The sequence below is a fragment of the Danio rerio genome, chromosome 14 (assembly GCF_049306965.1).
Source record: "Danio rerio strain Tuebingen ecotype United States chromosome 14, GRCz12tu, whole genome shotgun sequence".
NCBI classification, from domain to species: domain Eukaryota; kingdom Metazoa; phylum Chordata; class Actinopteri; order Cypriniformes; family Danionidae; genus Danio; species Danio rerio.
In genome coordinates this window covers 30,516,534-30,543,947 of record NC_133189.1, presented here as the reverse complement: position 1 = coordinate 30,543,947, position 27,414 = coordinate 30,516,534, and the positions used below count along the sequence as shown (strand labels likewise).

At 32.7% G+C, this 27,414-nt stretch overlaps 1 protein-coding gene across 1 annotated transcript; it reads right to left on the bottom strand.

Annotated features, from left to right (window-relative positions):
- Positions 1-532: 532 nt before the first annotated feature.
- On the bottom strand, positions 533-21,281 carry ccdc69 (coiled-coil domain containing 69). The gene is made up of 9 exons (NM_001423999.1): positions 21,138-21,281; positions 14,619-14,682; positions 11,047-11,222; positions 6,314-6,401; positions 6,137-6,210; positions 5,904-6,005; positions 5,710-5,829; positions 4,149-4,246; positions 533-2,631 (listed from the first exon to the last, which is right to left on the bottom strand). Exons 1-9 carry the CDS (start codon positions 21,183-21,185, stop codon positions 2,457-2,459), a joined length of 945 nt encoding a protein of 314 aa, NP_001410928.1. The 5' UTR covers positions 21,186-21,281; the 3' UTR covers positions 533-2,456.
- Between the last annotated feature and the right edge of the window lie 6,133 nt (positions 21,282-27,414).

Here is a 27,414-nt window from a genome sequence, read left to right as displayed (position 1 = left end):
ATCTTCATTCAGGACTCAATATAAGATCGAAAAATGGAGAAGCATACCGTGTCCTTTAACCACCATTATTGAACATTCCCTGCTTGATTAGCATATTTTTCTCAAAGCAGCCCTTTGGTTTGAATTTTTTTTCTGGAAGAATTTTAAGAGAGGGTGTCACAGTGGCTAGCATTGTCACCTTACAGCAAGAAGGATGCTGGTTCGAGTCCCAGCTGGGTCAGTTGGCATTTCTGTGTGGAGTTTGCATGTTTTCTCTGTGTTTGCGTGGGTTTCCTCCGGGTGCTCCGGTTTCCCCCACAGTCCAAAGACATGCGGTATAGGTGAATTAAGTAAACTAAATTGGTCGGAGTGTATGTGTGTAAATGAGGGTGTCTGGATATTTCCCAGTATTGGGTTGCAAATGAAAGGGCATTTACTGTGTAAAACATGTGCTGGATAAGTTGGCGGTTCATTCCACTGTGGCAACCTCTGATTAATAAAGACTAAGCCGAAGTAAAATGAGTGAATGAAATATTCAGAAATCAAAACACAATCCCTCTTATTCAGCTTTTATTGCTTGTTTTTCTTCTAAGAAACATCTTCCACCAAAGGCACTGATTCAGAGGTATATAAATGGCAGAAAATTAAAAATAATTCACAACAGTAAAAAAAAAAAAAGAAAAATATGGATGGTAGAAAGGCCATTGATTTACCAGTTATGCTATTAAAATAGCAAATCAATCACAGCTACTAGAAAGCAATCAAAAAATAAAAAATAAAAATGTAGGGGGCTCACAGTGAAACTGTTCAGAATTTTTAGAGTATTATTTTAAAATTGGATTAGTAACAAAATATTTTCTTGAAATAAATGCACACTGGTTATGTGGGCCAACAACAATTGGATTTTACCCCTACTTTACCAACAACTGAAAAGCAGAAGGTTTTGAAACTGAAAAACTATGGCAAAGTGTGCATAGTGTAGAAAAAAAAGCATAACCGGTAGTCACCAAACATCCATCACTGTACAGAATAAAAACACTGATATGAAAGTGCAAGTGCATCTAAAACAAATAAAAAATAAATCATGCTACATGACAAGTGCTCTGGCTCCAATGTTTGGATGCAAGAAGACAACTGTTTTAATATTACCTACTTATCTACTGTTTCCTAGAAAGAAAGAAAAAATAATGGGGAAAATAATGGGGAAAAAATGAAAAACAGGTATCAAAATTTGACAAAAACTGCTACTACGTAGTATATGGAAAAAAACATAGATAGTTCACCCAAAAATGAATTCTCTCATTATTTATTTACACTGTAAAAAAGGGTTTGCACACAATCAATTTGTGTTGGGACAACATGAATGAATTAAGTTAACTTAAAACATTTTACAAATCTAAATGGATTGAACAAACTAATTCAGTTGTCCCCCCCAAAAAGTCTACAATTGTGTTGTTTCTGTTTATTTTAAAGTAGTTTAAACAAACAGCAAACACATTTGTTTGAGTGCATTCCCCTCTACTTGTTCCAAACTTGAGTTTCTTTCTTTTGTAAAACACAAAAGACAGACACTGAAGAATGTTGGAAAAAGATTTCAGAATTTGCGTTCCTACTAAAGGTTACTAGTTTCCAATATTCTTCAAAATATCTTTGTGTTTTACAGAAAAAAGGAAATTAATAAGTCTAGGGCCACTTGAGTGCGAGTAAATGGTGAGGAATTGTACATTTTTAGCTGAACTATCTCTTTTAAATGCAGTTACCCAAACATGAAATGGGTAAATTTACTCACCATTGGTACATTTAACATGTCAATGACATCTTTTTTCACTTGGATAAGATTGCAGATTTTAGCTGAAACTATGGCGATTTGAGTCAAAATAAATAAATAAATAGATAAATATAACTGTAAAAGATACATGAATATCTTACGAAGCTAACCATATTTACCTTTAATCCACAGTGGATGAGTGCTTGTAATTGTATCATTTTATAAATAAAATTATGAAAAACTAACTGTTGTATATTATGCTGATCTCTTTGTTTCATAACACCTCAATGTATCATTAAGTGCCTCAGATATTTATGGTGGTTTGCCACTGACTTGCATTTCACAAATCCCGAAAAAAAAAAACCCAAAGTTTCAGCTAAAAATCTTTAATGATCTAAAGTCATTGACATCTGGCCTGACAGTGATTAAATTAGCATCAAATGTTCATTTTTGGGTAAACTGCCCCCTTCGCACTAACAACTAATGAATAGCTCCACAGCTAATTCAAAACTCAATAAAAAAAAAGATATGCAACATCTCTTAAAATACAATGTTATGTACAAAAATACAGTTTTGCCAGTTAAAATTATAAATGCAATGAGTAAGTCCTTTTTAGCTTCACTGCATGTTCACAACACTCCAAAATAACTGGCATTTAAAACAGAAGGCACGGGTCAGGATACAGTGATACAGTGGGTTAAGGCTTTAGTCAGCTGGGAGACACTTGTGTGGGAATGACTGAGGGCAGGTGGAAGGCGGAGCAGGAGTCTCTGCGGTGCAGCAGTTTAAACAGCAGCTCCTCTTTCTCCTGGATGAGCTTCTGATTCTGCAGGGACTGTTTCTCCAGCACCTCCTGCATGTCATTCTGCTCTTTGGACAGTTGTCTAAAAGAGAATGAAAAGCCAAAAATATTTGTATTAAGTGTTTTGGCCAGTTTATAATAAAGTACAATTCTCATCATAATCAAACCAGTAACTAAGTACGATGAACTGAGCTTAATAAACTACTAATTTGCTATTTATTAATAGTCATCAAGATATAGGGTTTAGGGATGTTGCATAAGGTTATACTTAAGTGCTAATATTGTATTATTAAGCAGGTAATTGACCAGTAGTTAATAGTGGGAATTGGACTAGTGTTACCAAATGTTTATGTATGATAAGCCACATACATACAGAGTTATCAAAATTGGCAACACTTTAAGTCACAATTCATATCATTAATAATTCATTAACTAACACTACTAGCATAATAAACTACTAATTAGCTGTTTGTTAAAAGTAAGGTAAAAGCTGGGTTTAGGGAAGGATTGGGAATGTAGAATAAGATCACACTTTCATACATTACCTACTAATCAACGCATAATAATTTAATAATAGGCAGGTTATAAGTCAGCAGTTAATAGCATAATTTATGACAAACTAAACTGCTACCAAAATTACAGTTTTTACTCGTTGGGTAATCCTTTAAGTCAGGGGTGCTCAACCCTGTTCCTGGAGGAAGATCCTGCAGATTTCAGCTCCAACCCTGATCAAACACACATGCACTAATTAATTAGCACCTGAAGCAGCACTTGATAATCACAAGCAGGTGTGTTTGATTTGGGTTGGATCTGAAATCTGCAGGGAGGTAGATCTCCAGGAATAGGGGTAAGCACCCCTGCTCTAAATAGTAAGTAAAATGTTCATAAAGCATCTGTACCACCAGGTGACGCCAGATACAAACATTTGAGGTTTAAGCAGTTTTACACACGTTCAACTACAACAGGAAAGCTGGTAATTAAATAAAAACCTAGAGAATAAGACACTAACAAGTGTCTTTAACATACATATACATACATATTATATTATTGAATTAATAGTTGACACATTTTAGCCAGTAAAAAGTCCTTTAGTATTAGAAGTGCTTATTACTAAGAAACCTACTACAGCATTTATTAAAGTAAACCTAAGAATAACTTTAGTATTTCAACTTGCTGTAAGCTACTCAGATCTAGTGTATTATCCATATATGCATTTTTTGGGGAAGAAAAAAAAAACACTATAAAGAAGGTGTTAAATACGACATATCAATCCTTTGCAGAATGTTTGTTTGTACACATTTTGATCTCAAATTTGTTATCATAAAATATATGCAATAATATATTACTGATAAATGTCTGTATTTATGCCATTTTATCTTTAAAATAATAATGAGAACGGGAAAAATATATTATAAGCCAAAGGGAGTCTTCATAAAATTCTTAATTAACACACACACACACACACACACACAGAAATGCACACGCACGCATGCCATCAGTTGCCCAAACCGATATTCCTTCCCTAAAACATGTCATGCTGCACAAAGCACAAGAATGTTTTGTTAGCACAGCGTTTGGTTTTTTGAGAGGATGACATACTGTATGAGGCTTTGGTAATTTTCTATTCGGACTCTGAAGTCCTCGTTCTGCTGGAGAGCCTGCAGGAGCTGATCCTCCAACGACAGATTCTTCTCCACCTGAGAATCACAGAGAACAAGTATCCGTAGCTTACTAAAAATCCTGATGTGGAGGGTTAAAAAAAGCTTTTGGCCTCAGTTGGGAACTAGAGGCACATTTCAGTATGGCTGGGAAGATAAATGCTCATCAAACTTGTTTGCAAAAATATAAACAATTGCTGCAGTTTCAGCTGAAACAAAAACACCAGAGGAAATAAAAGTCCAATCTCAGTCATTTTGAACTAGAATCATGTGGTTGATTACTAGTTAAAAAATATATAAAAATATGATAATAATTATAATATACAAGTCCAGAATTAGAATAATAATTTTTCAGCTCAATATGTTCAAATAATTACAGGTGTTCAGTAAATGTTCAATATAAGAGTTATACTGCAAAATAGAACCGTTTGTTTGCACCACATGAAGTGTTTACTAATGTAGAAAGAAATAAGTTATTGTTATTATTACTATTTAAAAAAGAAAAAAAAGGAATATTCAAATCTCATATTTGAAAATAGAATGTCAACCCACTGAATGAATATTCAATCTAAATTTAAAACCTGACAGAAATTGTGATTATTTTTACATCAGTAGATTAGTCATAATCATTTAATGGTTTGATAATCATCAATTTTGTGCAGCCCTGCTTACAAGCATCAGTGCTATATCATTTTTGCTAAAATGTTGCCATAAACACATTTTTCTCATGAGCCAGAGTTGCCATTTCATTTTGCAAACAAATAGGTCAATTTGCCACATTCAAATAAACAACATGAATAAACAAATAAAGCACGCCTGTTTACTTTGGTACAGAATTTCTCTTCCAGTAAGAGAGAATAAACATGTTTGACAATGTGAAAGTAACCAAATGTAATGTTAGACAGGGGGCTCAAAATTTTTTTTTTTTTTTTTTAATTCTGCTCTTTAAACAGGATATGGAGAAATTCAATAACTTTTAGGACCTTTTTTTAAATGCATACATTTCATACTTTTTTCATCCAAGACCTCATTGCTACTTTAGGTTTCAGAAGTTGCGCTATATTTACTAACTTCCAATTGTAAGAAACTAATCCTAAACTAAAACATTACTCATTTAATACAGAAAAATGCAAATGTCAGCTAGTGGCATTTATAAGACAGCAGGAATAACAAAGCCTCCTTGGTCACTTTTTAGTAAATAAAGCTGAATTTTATAGACTTCATAAACTACACAGCATCCCAATATTCACAGATTAAATTCAGGCAAACTTTAGAAAATGACTATACATTGTATTCTCATTGGATTATGCAAAATTGAATACCATGTAAAACAGCATTTAAGACTTTTAGTACTTTTTAAGGGCCTTCAATTTCTCTAAATTAATTTATCAACTTTATCAACAACCCATAGGACACCCAGATAAAACACTTTAATTAATGGCTAAACCAATATATGAGAAGCGACTGGACTACGTTTGTAGTGATTACAAAACATGTTGTACCAGTGCTTCCATCTGCAGCAGCTTGTTCCCCTGGTCTTGCAAATTCTGACGTTTCATTTCAATTACAAATAACAGGCTCTCCTGCTCCTGCTCCCAAAATTCACCAGGGCTGCCATGAGTCTGAAACGAAAACATAGAGGCATGTGAATATCTGAAACCTACTTAATTAACAGTGCACCATTCCAAAAACAAACCTCAATATTCCTCTGAAGATCTCTCTTGAGCGTGGACGCCTCTGCTCGACGTTTTAACTCGTTGAACAGCTTCAGCTCTGACGTCAAGTCTTCAATCTGATCCTGAGTTTACAGAAAGTTCAGACCAGTCACTTCAAAGTCAAGTCTGCCATGACTGGAGTATATTAGATCAGTCTTTAATCACATGTAATTAGACAAATCAGAGCGGTGATGTTACAAATCGCTTGCTTCACCTTCAGAGCTTCCTCGGCTGCAGCGTAAGACTCATTTAAAACATTCTTCTCCTCGCTGTGCAATCGCTGTAGCTCTGCAGATTTAAATATCATTCAATTAATGTCATTTACCAAAGCTGGACTTGGCACTTTACATTATATGGCAGCAGTTGCTGTTTAGTATTGCTGTTGTCTGACCTTCAGTCTCACTCTGATGTTGTTCTGAGACGCTCCTCATTTGTTGTTCATGAAGATCGTTCAGATCTGCACTAATCTCAGTCTTCACCTGTTAACACAAGACCAAACAATATTTGCACCAAAAGCTATTTCCACAGCAAACTTAAAAGAGCATAAAAAATACACCGCAAGACACGGAAAAAATGTTTATTGCAAATAATGCAACTAGGTTTTCTTTTTCACTTCAATAATTGGTTCGAAATGATCCCAGAAGTCTTTAAAAAAATTTCTAACAGTGGTATTGCGGTATTTTTTTTCTTCGATTATCATTGCAATATAAATACAGTTTCACAAGCAGTAACGCAACGATAAACCAATTTCACTATTAAATGTGCTTTAATTCGGTACAGTTAATTAATCGTCAAGGCTTCTTGACTCCACGTTTTTGCACAAAACTAAACACCTGCAATGAAACAAAGTTATGCCAACTGTGTGCTAGTTTAAAGTTCGAGCTTGTACCAAATATGATGCACACTGGATGAAAAGCTGATTTTTACTAGCACTTTATACTAAAGACCGTTTACATATTATATCTTTTGCGTGCACAAGCAGTGCGCTGCTCTCCCACTTTCCAAGCGCACTTAATTGAAAAAAAAATTATGTGAGCGCACTGCGAGTCACGTGACAAAAACTAACCAGTCAGCTACGTACTTTGTTTGAAATCTACACATTTCTAGTTCAAAGAGAAAAAAAATTAAAAAGGAATAAAAAAAAGTACAAAATATAGTCAGAAGTGCCTTTCAGAGAGCGGATAAGCAGCCTTTGACTACATTTGTTGTCTTTAAAAGGGAAATACTTAGCTTAGATTTAAATATAGCTTAGATTTACATAAGACAATTATATTTTTTTATTTATTCATTCGTTTGTCATTTTTTCAGGGTAAAATTATTACTTTTGTTTAAATACCACAAGCTTTTTCACTTAATTTTAAGTCCAAAGAGAAATTGACTATTGTTTGTGTTTTATTATCATATTGTGCTGTATTATTTAGTTACAAAGCAGCAATAAACAACACTTAAAATTATAAGGAGTTTTTCAAGAGATTTTCTAAACTAGTAGTGCTTTAAAATTTATAAATGCATAATTATTGTGATAACCGTGAAATCGCACATCTTCCTTCTATGAAAATCAATCTTACAAAAATTATTCAACATTTTTCAACCCCTTAAAAAAAAACAAATGGTGAATCCGCTTGTTAAGTCATGACGTATGTAATACTGTTTTTCTACATAAAGCGATGGGACCCGGAAGCCGCTTCACATGTCATCACACTTATCAAGTGGATGCTTTTAAATTTTGGGGTGAACTATCACTTCAAATCAACTAGTTTAATAGTGACAACTTTATATAATGATTGAGTTTACAAAGTTCTAGACTACCAATAAGCTCTTAGGGAAAGGTAAAAAAACAGCATCATTTGCTCTCCCTTGTTAAAACAAGCAGTGCTCTAGTGCGTTTAAAAACACAAACCTACCCTCTTTACAGGGCAATGAATAACATCCCTCTCTGCAAACAGGTTTAGTTTTGTTGGTCAGAGGTTAACACAAGGACAGATGTACCACAGCACGCACGCCCAAATCTAAATAGACAATCACCACAACTGTGCACACAATCCTCAAAATTCCCAATTATATTGTAATAGAAAAGCATGTCCTGTTTATTACTGCTGACAGCTCCATAATGTATAACCTGCTGACATAATCTGGGAGCAGAATACTTGGCTTTCTTGAAGGGTTACATGAAGCTACATGTACTTGATATAAGCTCCATTCACAAGATGAAAAAAGAAAAGATCTTTTCTATGAAGAGTACTAGGAATGTACCGTCGACCAGCGAGAAATCACATTTTCTTTGTTTTGTTTTAGTTTAGACCATCTCTGTTCTGCACTCACATACAAGATCCTTTTAGATTGCTTAATTTTATTTTTTATTTTAAAACTTCAAAAATATAAGCAAGACATATCAGGGACTCTGCAGGTTTCTAAGAGTTATAATTAAGACTTTTTAAATACCATATTGAATTAAATTGAAGACCAATTTTATAGTACAGAATAAAAAACATGCAACACAACTAATGACCTAACTTAACACTGTTAATTAAACATTAAGTGTAAAAAAAAAAAAAAAACATCATTAATAATATTAATAATTACAATAATAATCAAAAATCATAATAACATTTTACATCAGTACTCCCAAACTGCATTACCAACACTAATAAAACAAAAACTTATGCCTATTAACAAATATAAATATTATATATATAGCTTTTATTTATTTTTTTTAGATGCCTGTTTTCTGATTTTGTTTGATGGAGTTCTGGTAAAGCATTTGCTGGCAAATGTGACTTATGTTTTCTCTTTTTAAATTAAAACTGATGTTTACATGAACAAAAAATAAATAAATTGAACTGCATTTTACGGCATATTATATCAATTACATAGTGGCACTTTCACAATAGAAATTTTCAGTACTAATGACAAGTTACATGCAGCTCAGAGTGTCTACAGGATCTGTATGACAACATTGTGCGCTGGTCACCAGCCAAGCGAGTAAATAAATAAAATAAAACAAATTAAAATAAAGGCAAATTTCGGTCTTTGGTTGGTCAATCGGTGCATCTCTAGTTCTTCACTTGTTAATGTATGGGTTGACGCAGCTGTTATAAGCTTCTACAGAGCAAAATCCCCGTAAACTTTGTTTTTACATGAGAAAAATCCCATCGAACATTAATTACGCAAACAAAATCTCTGCGAGCATGTATTTTACTGGGTTCCATCAAAGACTATAAATGGATTTAATTAGCCATGTTTTTCAGCATGAGGATAGACAAAGAGATTTAAGCAGATTTCAAAACAGAAACAAAATCTTACAGGTTTAGTTTAATTGCATGTTTAAGACCTTAAACATGAATTCAAGTTATTTTAAGACTAATTAAGTCCTTATTTTTATACTATAGAATTAAGGACTTTTTAAAGACCCGTGGACACCCTGATTATTTAAATAAATCTGAGAAAACTTGTATCTAAAGCTTTAAAAAAGACCCATTTCAAATTCATTCAGTATAGTGCATTTTCACACTCATAAGCATCATGCAGTGACATATAATCTAATGGATTAGTGTTTACTGTTTGAAACAATGCACAGGCACATTTGATTTATACACATTCAAGCTTAATACATAAACATGCTCCCTATACTGACACTGAGAAGAAGAAAGTTTTGAATATAGTGGTTGTTTTTGTTTTATGTGTGCACAAACGTGTTCTCTTAGCTTGATAATATTCTGATTGAAGTACTGGGGTCCGTTCTTCGTACGTGGATTACTCAATTAGCTGGATTTGGATATTGACGATTTGACATGATCCAGGATCGTTTCGTTCTTCAAAGCTGATCTGAGAGTTGTTGTCATAGCAACAGTTCTGCTAGCTCAAACCTGATCGGAAGCAGGTTTAATTCATATAAACAGGATTAGATCGGCTTAGTTCAAGCAAAGATAATACAGAAAGTATGTTCCGAATTCTGATATTTTCTTACAGTAGTAGTTATATACACTTGGGAAAATGGTACATATTTTTTAACTATATATATATATATATATATATATATATATATATATATATATATATATATATATATATATATATATATATATATATATATATATATATATATATATATATATAAAGTTATAGTAATTAATAAAATAAATTAAGTTATACTTATAAATAAAACGTATGCAATCTGCACCCTCGAAATGAAAGTACAAAGAATGCCACCTGGTGGTGCAAAGAGAAAACTTATTGATATGAACTTTTTAGATCGCTTTAGTACAAATTGTGTAATAGAAATGCACAATATGTGACTTTTTTTTAAAGCAATAATACATTTCAGCAGTCATAAACATGTTTTGATAGTTATGCCGGTGATTTGATGCTTCACAAAAGCACTGATATGCATTGAAATACATGATGAGTACTCTTGACACATGAAAGTGGAAAGCCTGCAGCTCACAACAAATGTGGAAGGTTATTGCATGTCATATTTAACAAGCCGTTTACTGCTAATTTGATGTAATTTTGCTCACATGGATAATTGAATATTAATCAGATGATGTCATTACGCTGCTGTGCCGTCAGCCAATCGTTGCATTGCTGATCATGATTTTAAGGATAGATAGATCTGTCCTTCACAACACACGCAGCGATCTCAGATCAGTTTATCCAGACATTCTAATCTGATTCACGAACTTGTTTGAAGAACCAAATTAGCGAGAGATCAGTTATCAAGATTAAAAGATCCAGGATCTGCCAAATCATCTTAGATCATTTAAGCGAGGTACGAAGAACAGACCCCTGAAGGCACATGGTCTGTTTTGAGGATGTTGTTTGGTACCTTTCTGGATTTTGAATGAGTCTGGACCATTGCTCTCTGGAGCGTCAAAGAGCTCTCAGATTTTATCTAAACTATCTTCATTTGTGTTCCGAAGACTGCGAAGGTGTCAGGGGATTGGAATGACATAAGAGTGAATAATTAATTGTTTGTGTGTGAACTAACCCTTTAAAAGAATTCACAGAGCTGAAGTTAAATCATTATGCTTTGACTTTATATTTTGGAACGATGCAATATAATTAACAATAAACAGTAATAAACAGATAGGGTAATTTGACAAACAGTACATTACTGAAAAGTACCTTCTCTGTAATGCTGTGGACTAAAGTGCAGATGTCTCCAGGATGGTCCTTGAGGAGTTGCTCTCTCTCTTGGTCTCCTGAAGCCGTCAAAACGGCATGTAGGATCTTTAGCTGCCACTCATAATTCTCCAGCTGATTCTCCAAACAACAGCGCTCCTCCTCAGATGAGTGTGTACCTAGGGGAAAAGCAATGAACAATTCATTGTTTGCTTAATAGTACATCTGAAACAAAATCTGCATGCACATGAGCCAGTATTGCCGATGGGTAACAACACAACAGCACTTTAACAGGTCTCTGCAACCCATAATCAGCACTACCAAACCCAGATCTCAGCCAAAAGCAACACACTTCACAAAGGAACCGTGGGACATTCAAAAGACAAAATGGAAAAACAAACATTGATAGATAACAAAAGAGCACATTAATAGATAATAACTGCAGTTTATGAAAGAATATGTGAATATGAAATACAGTTGAAGTCAGAATTATTAGCCCCCCTGTGCCTGACATGCTGTGAAAATTTCCTTGCTGTTAAACATCATTTGGGAAACATATAATATATATACACACACACATATATACACACACATATATACACACACACACACACACACACACACACACACACACACACACACACACACACACACACACACACATATATATATATATATATATATATATATATATATATATATATATATATATATATATATATATATATATATATATACATATATATATATATATATATACATATACATATATATATATATACATATACATATATATATATATATACATATATATATATATACATATATATATATATACATATATATATATATATATATATATATAYACACACACACACACACACACACACACACACACACACACACACACACACACACACACACACACACACACACACACACACACACACAYATATATATATATATATATATATATATATATATATATATATATATATATATATATTAGTGCTGTCAATCGATTAAAAAAATTACTAATTAATCGCACATTTTTAAAAAAATTAATCGCGATTAATCGCATTTAAAATACTGAAACTTGGAATTCTGCCTATTTAAAATGTAAAATTGATGTAAACGCATGAAAGAAATATTTAAATTCAAAATATTATTGTTTAATAGAATTTTTGTTTAACTTGTAACACAGATTTTTTCATGTAAACAACATACCCACAATAAACCATCAAGATCCTAGCTTGACAGCCATATTTATTACAGAAATTAAAACACACGCATGTTAATGACATTTACATGTCAAAACAATCAATGCCAATAAAGAAAACATTGATTTCCATGTTGGATTCTAAGTGGACTGCAAAAAAAAATGCCAAAATACAGGAATTGCAGATATGGAAAATGAAAAATTATAATAATAAACTATGGAATACAAACTGTTGCACTCATTGTAAAGTTTTATTGCTGTGAGTTGAGAACATTAATTATAGAGTAGAAACAATTTTGCTTAATCCTCCTTTACATTCATCCAGTTGCTAAGACTATGAGTATCCCGCAAGTGCACAGAGACTCCCAAATGCCCGCAAATGAATGATAATTTTTTGCAAACCGGTCGTTAAATACATTGCACACCCCTCTCGCCCCTACTCAGATACGTCGCTCACTTCACCCCTGACACCCCTCAACGGGCCTGACACAGACACACACACAGAAAGACACACACAACGCGCTGCAGACGTTTTGGTCCCAACGGCCTTCCATACTGGAGCGACTCCCCTCAGATTCAACACGCATGATCACGTCCATCAAATTTGCTAAGCATCCTAAACTAAGCGTCCTAAAGTATTACTGTATTTCACAAGGATTCTGACACAACAACGCGAAGCATACGCTTTCGTTGCGTTTAATGAGGAAACACGCTAAACTTGGAGGGCTCATGCTGAAAGGCAGAGTAATGCCCTGTCTTTGACAGCTCGCGACTTCACCAGACGTTCTGAGTACATTCACATAAGACACCAATAGGCCGATTTTAATATGATTAAGATAATACTCTTATTAAAATTCTACCGTGTAGCCTTAAAAGGAACCTTACCTTAAAGGAACACCGAGTCACGAAATGCGGAGGATTTTCTTTCTGTTCGCCATGTGGTATCAACTTACAACAGATGTCGAAAGTTAAAAATGAAACACCCGAAATTGCATAAAACTCTGGATAACCTGTGATGCAACTAATTGTTTTATACTGGAACTTGCCTTAAAAAAGTGCTTCCTTGGTCTTATCCACATTTATTGCATGTTGAACACACGTCCACCACAACAGGAAGTAAAAAAAACCTGAACTGCGTTAATTGCGTAAATTTTTTTAACGCGTTAATTATTTAAAATTAATCGCATGCGTTAACGCGTTAATTTTGACATCGCTAATATATATATATATATATATATATATATATATATATATATATATATATATATATATATATATATATATATATATATATATATATATATATATATATATAAGGCTATATGTTGACACTATTTAAGTTGCACACATTTATAAACTGTTATATATGAAAATGTGTGAGGTGTTATTAAGTGAAAAAGGTGTTTATTAAATGTAAAGTCATGGCAACAGTAAGAAAAACTATATTTTACAACTAAATAACATCTATATAACATGAAGTGTATAAGTGAATGTATTATAATAACGCAATATTAAATCTGTATTTTTCAACATTCAATAAATGTAATATAATACAAGCAATTCATTTAAGAAATAATGTTTATCTTTTAAAACGTTTATCATTTTATATATTTAAATAAAGTATATTTTATTTTATTATAAGTATTTATAATATTCAATATATGAAAAGCACCAATTGCTTGAGAATTATTCAATATAATCTATTATTTTAACAAAATATATGCTGTGTATTTTCAACATACTGTCAACTGCTTAATATTGATCATTTATTTATTAGAAAAATCGTCCCCATGGAATTCTAAGGTTCTATCTGCTAATGACTTTGAGATTGAGCTTCCATATAGCATACAGTATGTGTGTAACATTTGTTTTTAAAATAAAAAGTCTTAAAATGCAAACAACTTTGCAAAACATTTGAAACTTGGCAAAACAACAACAAAAAACATTCCATAATGTAAGTAAGTTGTCATTTAATAAGAATATATGTCAATAACTCAATTTTGACAAAAAAATGTCAGATAGAACCTTATAATTCTAAGGTGATGAAATATTGTTAAGAAATATATTATGTGAAAAACGATATCCTGTATTTGAATATAAATTTTTGTATATAGTCAACATGTGTTAAATAATTTAACATATTATTAGAAAATAGTTTGGGGAATATACAGTCACATTATTCAATTTATTAAAAAAAGCAACAATCCCTCATGTATTATTAAATATACTGTATTATATTAGCACTATATAATATTCTACATAAATTCCGCCCTTTAATACTTTAGTTTATCTACAGTTGACAACATCTGCTAAGCACAGACATGTTCACATGACACGATTCAGAGAAACCACTTACCACTTCCATCTTGCAGTTTGATGTCCTTTGTGTGTTTCTCACCTTCTTGTGCTTTATTTTTCTTCTGCATGAAAAGAAAGAAAAACATTGTAAAAACGCACTGAAGATGAAGCCTCTAGACAATAAATCAATCAATCAGAATTTGGCTGATAAACATCTACATGTGCAACCCTCTCATAGGAGTGTCATATAAATTGATATTTGTTGAATTCCAAAGCCTTACGTTACCGGTGAGATATGTACTCAAGATTGCACAATCATGACATCATCGACAAACCACACACAGCACACGTTCAAGACTTGTATTTCTCTGTAAGTAGTAAAATTGAAACCTCACTAACTTGTGGACCGCTAAATTATAAACATTTCATATTACACACAAAGTCACTTCTTAATCTGGACTGATCATAATAAATAAGGCCATAATAATAAAGGTTTTAATAAAGGGCTTTTTAAGCAGCTTTTTATCATTTCAGGCTGGGCGACGAAAGAAAAATCTCAGATAACGATACAAGTTTTCTCATATCCTGATAATGATACATATTAGGGCTGCACAATGTTGGAAAAAACCTAGCCTAAATGAAGAGAGTTTCACAAGATGGTTTAAATAGATCTATTTGATGGTTTTCTGGGGAGATTAACAATATTTAAAAAAATGAAAAATCACATAAAAAAAAAAAAAAAAAACGCTCTTCCTTTGCCATGTCTTGTTTTTAGTCCAAATATCTAAAAATACCTAGATCAAGTAAAAATGGTTTTATTTTCACCTTCCGAAGTCAAAATTATGTGTTTTTCCTTAAAACAAGCTAACATATCTGCCAATGAGGATGGTATCTTGTTTTCACTTTGAAATGTTGATATTTGGACTAGAATGAAGACAAAATTCTTAGTAAGAAGATTTTTTTCTTGCTTAAATCATATAAATTATTTATTTTATTAGTATTGTTTTAAACAATTAAATACAATTAATCCTTGTAACACCTACAAACATCATATTTTTTCTGCCAAAATAGTTTAAATTCTCTTAAAATGCACATTCACAGGTCTTAAAAACAATCTACCCTTTAACTTTTAACTATGGTTAAACTTAGCAGTGACTACAAATCACATGTGTTCTGTAGCTCCTGGTCATTTATGATTCAGGCTCCACATTGCATATCCTGCAGCGTGACTATTGTTGATGAGCACATTGCGATATCGATGCTGAAACAATGTATTGAGCGGCCCTAATGCACATCACAATATATTCAATCAGATAACATTGACAACATGAAGGGAATTTTCCGTTCCTTTCTTTTTGTCATTAAGTATATGCTCAAATATGTACTTAATCATATATATTTCTATTTTTCGTCACTTTATGTTAAACTTCTGTGCAACTGTTTGATTTAGAGTGTTGAAATATAAAAGAAATGTTCTCGAAACATAAAACATCTTATAAAAAATGATATTACAGGCCCAACATATAATATTAATAAATAAAATGCAAAATGTAAACATTGCCTTTAAGCAAGAAACTTTTTTTATGTTTATTCTCATACTCCTGACTGCATCCAGACTGATCATTGAAATAATGAAAAAGTATGACTGTAATTGATGTATTTTGCGACACCACAAACAATAGATTTCATTCAGCATTTAAAATATGAATTGTAATTAAAAGTAACACACAAATGCTAAACTGAAATAAAAGAAATTGTATTTTTATATATTTTCTTACCTTTAAACTGAACAATGACTGCATTTTTTTTCTTTTTTTGCAGTCTTACTTGAAAATGTTTGGGTAGCCTAAGATCTTGAAATATATCTTATAGCTTTTTTTAATAGAAAAATTTGCAACATTATAAATATCTTTACTGAAACTTCTGCATCTTGCCGAACAAAGAACTAATTTCTTCAGAGTCTATGCTCATCTTCCTGACCCCAAACTTGAACGGCCTGGTAGTATATAAAGATTTTAGTTAATGCTAAGCTAAGCCTACTGTTGGGTTTATTAGCATGTTCTCCCCACACATTTAACAAGCACTGGAATTCAGGAAGAACACTTCATGTATCCAAAGGGAGTAAAGAATGTGCCGTTCCAGTGTGAATGTTTGAAGACAGGCGCTCAGGGCTGCAGCAGTTCACAGGTGATTTAACGTTTTGAGGCATATGTGCCAAAAGTCTGCTGAGATATAACCCACACACACACACACACACACGCACACAGCCTACACACAAACACTCACAAGTGCAAAATGTCTCTCCTCTGAGAGCAAGGCCTGCCTTTACTACATCAAGTTAGTATCGGGTTTTTGACATCAGAATATTTAGCTCTACAAATACTGAGGGCAAACAAAGAATATGTTGTATGGCCTCAGCAGTATGCAAGTCATATGGCTTCAAAATGATTAAGATTTTATTATAATTAATTATATGGCTCTGGAATTCTTAAATCTGGTTGGTCAATCATGACATTCCAAGGCATGCTTTCATCCAATAATAACCTATTAAACCAATAGCATCAAGCTTATGTCTTTACAAATGATCTTGAGTGCAAAAATAAAGCAAATAAATAATAATAAATTATTCATGTATTCAGAAAGACAGACAGACAGACAGACAAAGCAATTGTTGTTTTGAAATGTTGAATTGTGATTAGCTAAATTCGTAAGAGGCTGCGATATGAAAATGATATGTATTATTTAATTTCCCCCGCCCAAAGGGGTGTCTTGCTAAAAAGTCAACTGAAAGTATCGAACTAGCATTTAATCTAGTAGCAAGCAACAGCAATGTACAATTTCAGAGTTGTTTCAGCCATGTTTGTTTGCGAAGTGTTCTGCATTTTTATAATTATAATTATAACTATTTTTATTTTTATAATAACCTAAACCTTCTCCCTCATTTAACTTTAACTTGTTCACAGAAAGGTAAGGTCATTTTGTTTGTGGCTTTAGAAAAAAAATTAGTGTTTCATTCGGAATATTTAAAATCAAATTTGAATCAATGTTTAAGTAAGTTAATATCTATTCAGTTCCTTTTTTAACTAACACTCACTGCAGTTTAGCAGGAAGAAGCAACGATACAGATTACTGAGCTAAAGCTGGATTACAAAATTAAATCGCAAATCAGATTGAAACACGTAAAAAAATTGCAATTAAATATTTTTCCCAAATCGCATAACCCTACATCAGATGAATAAAAACCCTTGAGTTCGGTTAAATTAACTAATGTTAATTATTGGAACCTTATTGCACAGTGTTAATGTACAATTGTTCTAGTAGGCATGGACCGGTATAAGTTTCGTATAGTATGATTACCTTGGATAAAAATATCAGGGTTTCACAGTATTGTGAATACTGCTCTAAAATGTGTTCTTTTTAAATGAATAAAAAGTAAAATAAAATTCTGCATTGAACACAGTATACTTTATTTTAGGAAACATTTAAAATATTTTGGAACAGTAAACATGTCAGGCTAAATAATTAAAATAATCATTGACTTCTGCTCTCTTCATTAGTTTTAAAAACACAGATTTATTTACAAAACATAAAAAACACATTTAAAACAAATACAGATACCTTAAGAACAAAATAACAGAATTTTTTTTGCAGTTTTAAAATCTTTACTTTCCCAAACCGATGTAAACCTTAAAACCGGTTATCATCCTACAGTATGCTTATCCTATAGTCACAGAAGTAATAGTTCAGCATATAATAGGCCTGAATAGCATATGAAAATGTTATGATTTTAAATCTAAAAGGATATGCCACTGTTATAAACACCACTGCAAATGCAATCTGAATATTCTTAAAGCGCAGTAAACATTTAAATAATAATTGTTCACATTTTGAAAGGTTCACGATACTAATATTGCGCTCGTTCATTGTCAAGTCATATTTTGTGTAAAAGCAGTTTAAGAAGTAAAGTACAGAGAATACAAGACATGGGCAATAAGGAAAAAAATGCAAATCTCGATAATTATTTTCCACATTGAATGATAACAATATACATTCCGATAGAAGTAAATGCTTCCAGATTTAAAAAGAGTACCCCAACAATGACTGAAGCCACAAAAATGATATGGTCCATTAAATGGCACAACCATAATAGCTGAAAATTCTATACATCTCTAATATCAACACACTTTTACATTCCCATTGTTGCATATTTCTGCTGTGTGATTGGCTCTTAGACCAATATAGATTTTAAAAAGTCCAGAGCTTATCACTGTTATTGACATACATTTTATTGTGATTCGATATAATATCGTTTATCAGCCCAGCCTTAGAGAATACCCACTGTCGCAATATATGGAATTATTGAATAATAGCACCATAGCACGTCTACTGCCAGTAGATGGTTGTGACAAGCAACTGTTTAAAAAATATATATACAGTTTTTGTGTAATTATCTTTTCAAGAGGTTGGTTCAAACACTGATTTATCCAGCAATTTTGTTACAATTTAATTAATTAATTTAAATTAATTAATTTTTAATAAACTGCAGCAATTATCATTCAACCTGAAAATATATTATTTGATTTTTATTTAGTCCTTATTTAGCATTAAGAATCAAGGGGAATAGAGTCGAAAAAAGAAGCTGTATATCCAGAATTGTGCAACAACATGAAATTTGCAAGCGATGACAGAATTTTCATTTTTGGTTGAGCTGCTCATTGAGGGTGTTGGCTTCAGTCAAGAACAACAGGAGTCAGTCAAACATAGTCAAACCTTCCTTGGTTAATAAATAGTGAGATTCGTTTCTCTGTGCCACATGAGACTGCTTATATGGGAAATGACAAGACATGCATGGCTGTGTGTCAGTGTAGGACACGAGCCAACCAAAACACGACATTTATTCTTGATGTAATCTCCAGTTTGAAAGGCACCAAAAGCAAATGATGTCATCCTGTCCATAGCTTGAAGGTCTGCATTTTTAGATAGATTGTGAAACAATTCAGTAGACTAGGTTACTTTTCACAATTAGTTGGGAATAAAAAGCCAGAACAGGAACCGCTTCCATCTCATAATACAGCTTAATCCACAACAAGTCTATTATGCATTTGCTGGCTCTCTGTGGCAGGGAACCAAATGTTCTGGAACTTTAATGAAGGCTTGGCTTTATTACACTTCACCGTCATGTGGTTATTCGCTTTTGATGCAACTCCAACAGACGCTGTAATAGCGAGTGGAAGGCTTTCTCTGTTTAGTCTTCAGAGACTTTTCACACTTCTCCAGTTGTCCATGTCAAGTATACTAACACATGGCTATGTGATTAACAGGACCAAATGAACTCTGTCTGTTTATAGGTCGCATTAAAACTTGTAGTGTGAAACTTGGGCAGTAGGGACCCTGTGTGTGTGTCACATCCAAGCCCAGTGAATCTAAATCCTTCAGCAATCTGGGCTAATGAAAGCTTGACCCTGTCGCTATCAAAGCCAGATTTCATTGCACTCCATGTTTGATAGCCAAAGGAATGTATTTTATGAATGAATTTTCTCATGCAATGACAAATTTGAGGTTTAAGTGAATGCCTTGTTGGTCCAATGACATCAATATTTATTATTAAATTAAACCATTTTACACCTTTGCAATAAAAACTAATAATTGAACTAACTTCTGTCTTTTTAAATGTGTAGGTGGTATAAATATGCAAATATTTATTAAAAATAATACTATGTGTAAAGCAAATATAGGCTAAAATACTTGCAAAAATGTATGAAGCCAACACTGAGGTAAAGTTGGTTTTATACTGGCACTTTCGTTCCTTTTTTTAAACCGTGACAGGTTGTGACAACTTTATTGTTTAATTCAGATTTTTTCATTAGTAATATAATTTCACAAAAGTATTGTTTGTCAACTCTAAACAGGGAAACCAAATTACCAGCCAATGACAATGAAAGCACATCCTTGTTCACAGTCAACCAAATAGTGCTTGTGTTGTTTTGAAGTCATACATGCTATTTCAGACCAACCATTCAAAATGACTTCAAAATGAATGAATGTGAAAATATAAATCCAACTTTCGCTCAGTGAAGCCTGCACGAACACTGGGAGTTTATATAACCTGGCAAACGTGTTTTAAACTACATTTTACAGAAGATCTCACCTTTTTATCACTTCGTACATCCTGATTTGTCATTTGACCGAAATGCGGAACATTTTAAAAGTGAGCTCTTAGTGATCACACTTAAATGCAGGATAACACGCCTTTAATTTGTCATAACGGATGTCAGCGGCGCATTTTAAACAACAGTAGATCTCATCTGTTGAACCCGGCATCTGTTTCTAATTAAAACTTTCACAAGTCGACAAACTAACAGGAGAGCTTTCGCATCGACTAACTTAACGCATTAGGGAGGAAGTAACAAGTGATTCGAGAGAACAAAACAAGTGTGGCTCCCTGAATACAAATACATTTACACGTGGTGTTTTTGCAGGGTTTCAAACGCTGGAGGCTTTGCTGCGAGTCTCATTGTAACTTTGTATTATTTCAACATGTAGGTAGGTAATGAAAATGTAATTAAAAACGATCTACCTTTTTCTTGGAGACCTGGCCACAAACTTTGCTGTTGTGACAACCCATGCTCCTCTGACTTTCCGCTCTTTCTGCCTGTGTTCTTCGGTGTGATAGTAACGTTAAGTTTTTGGGTGCCTGCAGCAGTTCAAATGCGAGCCCTCATGATCTGCTCGAATAGGCTGGGACTGAGGCGGAGGGGCGGGAACTACAGAGTCACGGCTGCGCTCCAAAACGCAGGCTGGACATTTGCATCAACGATTAGGTGAATCAGTGCACAGCTGCGTAAACCGATGTTCGCCGCAGGTTCCTCGAGTGTACTTTTGGGAAAAGGTTTTTATTGTTCGTTTGTTAGTATCGACAATGTCTTATGAATATTATTTTATTAGTGTTTCAAATTATAAAAGTTATAAAGGGTGTTTCAACGGGATTTTATTTTAGACAGATGAGAAAGTAGTTTAAATACTCAATGTAAATATGCTAAATAAAACCTTGAATCATTTAAATAAGCACTTTTTGGTCAGGATATAAGGGTGTCTTAAACTTCACAGATTGTGATTCACTTAATATAATACCTAAAAATAAATAGGCTTAAACGCTTTCTCCACAATTAACCTTCTATTTGCACTGTAATCCATGGATTAATAAAATGTATTTTCTCAATTAGGAGGCATTGACTTTCTATTAATGTGTAATTTCTCAATTAATAAAATTTCTATCAAACTTTCCCATTTTCATCAGAAATTCCTTCAGGCGTGGAAACTTATTTATGAGCACAATTTCTCACCATACATTTTTTTAAATTTGAAACAATAGTAATAAAGGAAATCTTAATTCTATAATAACTGTTTCAATAATGGGGGATATTAGTGAACCAGTTATTTGACAGTAATGCTACTTAATTTAGGATATGCCCTGCACATATCTAAAAAAATGTTTTTAATTATTTGTTAGGCCATCTCCTCTGAGATTTGTGTTTTTTTGTTGTTGTTTTTTTAGAAATAATGATAATTAAATGATTACTGTATGTCCCCATATGCCTGATTCTACTGTTGTTGGATCTATTTGTTTTTCTACAAAAAATTAATTAAATAAAAAAAAAAATCATAAAATCTGGTCTTTATTTTTAGATATTGCCATCTCAAATCCCTCTTTTATTTCTTATTGTAACAACCTTTTGATGATATTAAATGATCGCATGTTTGGTCACTCCTCCATGATTTCTTTTTAAAGAAATAAAATTAAAGAAATATCTTTTAAAAGTATTCATATATTATATCCAGTTAAACATTTTTTTTTTACAGAAAATCAAAAATGACATTGACATCTTTTGCTCTTTCTGTGAGACTTTTCTAAGTCTGTTGCTCACTTGTTTTTGGAATGTCTTTTTGTTAAATATTTCTGGTCTGAAGTAAATTCTTTAATTGTCCAAAAGGTAACTTTTCTTTAAGCTACAAACATATTATTTCAGGGTTTTATATCAAAGAACTGCAATTCCTTAATTCAACTTTTTGTATAAGCCTATTTATTGGAAAGTTTTTTTTTATATGTATATATACTTAATATAAGCTAAATTTTGTATTTTTAAACGAGACTTGGAATTGGAACTGTACTTGAAAATCATTACAGAGTCTCTAACTTATAAAACGTGCTTTATTTAATATTCTGCATTAATTTGTATATTTTTTTCATGTGCCCTCTCTTATTTACTTATCTTTTTTGTTTATTCTTTTTCTTTCTCATTGTCTTTCTTTTGCTTTACTATTGTTATATTTCTTTAAAATTGTCACATTCTCTTGTTGCAAAAAAAGTAATACTTGTATTGTTTTTACTACTTCTATCTGTTTGTATTTCTATCTGTTTTAATTGCCTGTTGTTATTGCAATAAAATATATTTTTAAAAAAACCTTTTTGGTTAGCATTTCTGGTATTTTGGTGCAAAGCTTTTATTGGTCAAGTTGAACTTGTTTCCTTGTTTCCAAGTTGAATGTTTATGCCTTGAATTTTGCCTTTCTCCGAATTCAAGGCATAAACACTGACGCATTCAACTGCATTATTGTCGAATAGAAAAAAAATTAAATCATGTTTAATTCATGTTTACTTCTATAATGCTTTTACAATGTAGATTGTGTCAAAGCAGCTTAACAAAGAAGTTCTAGCAAAATGCAGCATTCAGAAACTCAAGTAGCCTATCAACATTACCTGAGAGTTTCCAAGTAGTGAATACGATGTCAGATGTAAATTTTTGACAAGGAAACTCATATTCATGTTAATTCTGATAGTATGTGAACGTAGCATACAAGTCAAAGGTCATGGGGAAGTTTAAATGTTACAATAATAGAATAGATTTCTCATTCAACTGAATAGATTCCAGTTTTTCAAGATGCCCCACACTGATTGTACGAAGTAACATGATTTAAATTCTGAAGAAATTGGGTATGTTTCACACATCAGAATACATTGGTGTGTTAATGCTTCCTCAATAGTACAGGTTTTTAATATTAACTGTTTATTGCTATGCTAACACCTTCATGCAGTATTGCTATTAAGAAAATCATCGGCTAAAGTTTACTAAAGAATAAACTCTAAAAATGAAGGTTCCATAGAAGAGGCCTTTGTGACCCTGGACCACAAAAGTCAGTTTTTGAAATTGAGATCCATTAAAGAACAGGAGAAGATATTATTTTTTTTCTGAGATACAACTATTAGAAAATAGAGAATCTGAGGGTTTAAAATAAATACTGAGAAACTTGTGTTTAAAATTGGACCTAATGCTTAGTAATGCACAAAAAGCCTAATCAGAAATTGAGTTTTGATATTTAAAATAGGATATGTATAAAAATCTTTACGTAACATGACTTTTTAATTGATAGTATAATGTTTAATAAAAGGTCTATCATACAATACCAATACAATGTTTTTTTTTACTATTGCATTACATACAACACAAGACTGGTTTAGTTGTCCAGAGTAAAATATTTGGGATGCTTATAGAATCTTTCAGTGAACAGTTCTTAAAATAGCCTTTGTTTCAAGGTGTGAAGAATCTTCTGAGGACGTTAAAAGCTCTTAATTAAACCATCAGTGCAAATAAACGTCATCACCAAAGAAGATAAAGAATCTTCAAAACTAACTACGGCCGAGAGAGCTTAACGTGTTGCGATTTTACAAAACATGCAATCACAAAAAATGCAAATTAAGAAAAGATTTTCAGCGGTTTTACAGCACAAGTGCTGCAAATCCTCACAACACATACACATTAAAATAGGAGTGCTGCATTTTCACACAACATAAACAAATGAATAAAATGTGCTGCATTTTCTAACAATGCAAACAATTTACAAAAACGCACTACATTTTCTCACAACACAAAAAAACAGACTATGGGAATGTTTCAAGTAGACCCAAAACATGATGGACACTGCTGTGTCATGACTATTGCTACGTGAAGTAGTCAGAAATCTTTGAAAGGTGAGTTTTTTGGTTGTTTATTTTAATATCCTGATTCCTGTGTCTTTAGTATTTATTAGCCTACGTAGATAACCATAACCTATATAGCCAGGTCTGTCACATTTTAGGGTCTTCTTGAAACTTTTCTGTTGTGTTGTGTGAAAATGCAGCATGTTTTCGTAAAATGTTTGTGTTGTGAGAAAATGCAGTGTGTTTCTTAAAGATGTGTTTGCGTTTTGTGGATTTGTAGCATGTGTGCTGTCAAACTGATGAAAATCTTTTCTTAATTTTCTGTTTTCTTAAATTGCAGTTAAGCTCTCTCGACCACCGTATAAGAAACCGTTGTCATCCATAGTAAAGAAAAAAACAAAGGAAGTCAATGTTTACCAATTTCTAACATTCTTTCTTCTTTTGTGTTCACAACCAAAAACAAAGAAACAAACTTTCAAATTCAAACAAGTAATGGATGAGTAAATCACAGAATGACAGTATGGTATTTTTTGTAAACTGTCCCTTTAAGTCAAATCCAAGAGAACAAAATCATGTCCCATCCTACATTTTTATTGTTCCAAAACATGAAGTACTGGGATATATACATCACAGTAGGGAATTAAGTATTTTAAAAATGTTTGAGAACTAGTTATATGTTACATGTTTCATTATGTAAGCATCATATTCATCAACTTTCTCTAAATTAAAATGAGTAATTCAAATTCTGCTGATAAAAACGGCCATATATATGAGGCTCACACAGTTTCACAGAGTAAGTCGACTGCTTTTCAAGTGGCCATATTGTCACTCCATTGCTTTAGAGGAATTCTGTTTAGAGAAACTGTCAAAACAGCAGTGATCCATGAGGTATGTGGATGCACACGCTGATGTAAACATAACACGCTTCACACCGACTGCCAGTTATGATTTCATCTTGTCATTTTTATGATTAATGAGGTAAACACTGTAAGGGTGAATTTACAAAAGGAGAGGGATGACATTTAAACCTTCAAACCATCATGCCATTACATAAAACATCATCAAAATGTTCAGTGTACAGAATCTGCATGTTCTGTGCTCTTCATATGGTGTAGCCTACAGTATACAGTATGGTGTCAAAGAGATGCATCTATTTTTGGCCTGTTGGCTCTCTTGTTTGGTATATATCAAGAGCTAATATGATACATAGCCTTTGGATCATCTGGGTAATTTGAGACTTTCCTTTTTGTCAGAACTGTCTATTTATAGTAAGGTCTCATATCTGTCATAAAAACGATAGAGCAGTTGTTGCAGTGAAGTGTACAACTTTCCATTGACAGGCAGCTGCAGAGTTTCAGCAGCTTAGTGGTGACAATAATAAAGCGAGCCGTCTGGAAGATCAGGTCTCCAGTTATCTACAGGAACAAAAACACACAGCGATCGCATAAAAGAGTATGTTTGGATTTAATGTGGGATTTGCTAAAGTTAACAGGCTTATCACACATGTGAGGTCAGGGATGTGAGGTAGAACAATAAATCAAGCCTATTTGCCTCAAAGGAACACTCAACTTTTTTGAAAACAGGCTCATTTTACAGCACAGCACAGTTATATTTTAAAATCCATTCAGCCTGTCTCCATATTTGGTGGGAGCACTTTTAGCTTAGCTTAGCATAAATCATTGAATCAGATTAGACCATTAGCATCTTGCTTAAAAATGACCAAAGAATTTTGATAATTTTCCAATTTAAAGCTAGACTCTTCTACAGTGACAAAGTGTAGGCTACTAAGACTGACAGAAAATACTGATCTCTTCTAGGCCAATATAGATAAGAACTATACTCTCATTCTGGTCAAAGACTATACTCATATATATTTTTGATTGTGGAAAAGTGTAACCGGAAATATGCAATGAAGCGGATGAAGCCTCAAAAGCCAATCATCGGTGGCTATAGACTGCTGTTTCTTCTGAGATTTTACGACAGTTCTTTGTGGTCAACAAGCGCACTGGAATCTCAGTGAATACTTGCTTCACAGACATATGAAATATATCCACATAAAGCTTGAAATCTGTAATTTAACCAGTTACTTGAACAAGTTTTGGTCTTGTATTCTGTATAAAACGGACACGAGGTACAGTCTGTCCTGTCAAACACACGTCATATGACAGCAATTACTCAAACCCCTACAAACTTGTAAACAAAGAGTCGCTGTGATGCTGTTATTTCTGGAAGTGATTCACCTTCAAGGCCAAGTTGTGAAGTACTTCAGAAGACCAGCGCAATCTGACAAAGCATTATCCAGAGGATGATAATGTGTAGAATGGCCATAAATGAGGTTGGTGTCGTGGCCTCATTCCAATCGAGTGTGCATGCGCATTAGTACGGACAACTTGAAAAAAACACCTATTTTGTTTGATTGAAATGACTTGTCTCAAAAAGGCTTTGTTCCAGTGTAACAATCAAGGATCTTTGCTCCCGTACCATGAATGCAGCAGGTGCAATGATATAATTCCTAGTCAAATAAGAGCAACTTTTCATTTTCTGTTGGTCCACCACATAACAGAAGAGTAAAGCTTTAAATTAGAAAATTAAAAAAACTCTTTTTTGAGCTAGAAGCTAATGGTTTAACCCGTTTCAATGATTTATGCTGAGCTAAAAGTGTCCCCACCAGACATGGAGATTGACTGAATGGATAAAAAATAGTTAGTAGTAAAATATTTGTTGTAAAAAAAAAAAAAAAAATTAATAATAATTAAATATATATATATATATATGTTGTAAAAAAAAATAATATATATATATATATATATATATATATATAATATATATATATATATATATATATATATATATATATAATTTTTTTAAATACATTTTT

Excerpts from the sequence above, each read along its gene's own strand:
- ccdc69 (NM_001423999.1), bottom strand. The coding sequence starts at position 21,185 with ATGGGTTGTCACAACAGCAAAGTTTGTGGCCAGGTCTCCAAGAAAAAG. Across the intron at positions 6,402-11,046 it reads TCCACAGCATTACAGAGAAG|GTGAAGACTGAGATTAGTGC; the intron begins GTACTTTTCAGT and ends TTGTGTTAACAG. Across the intron at positions 2,632-4,148 it reads AATTACCAAAGCCTCATACA|ACAACTGTCCAAAGAGCAGA; the intron begins GTATGTCATCCT and ends ATTCTCTTTTAG.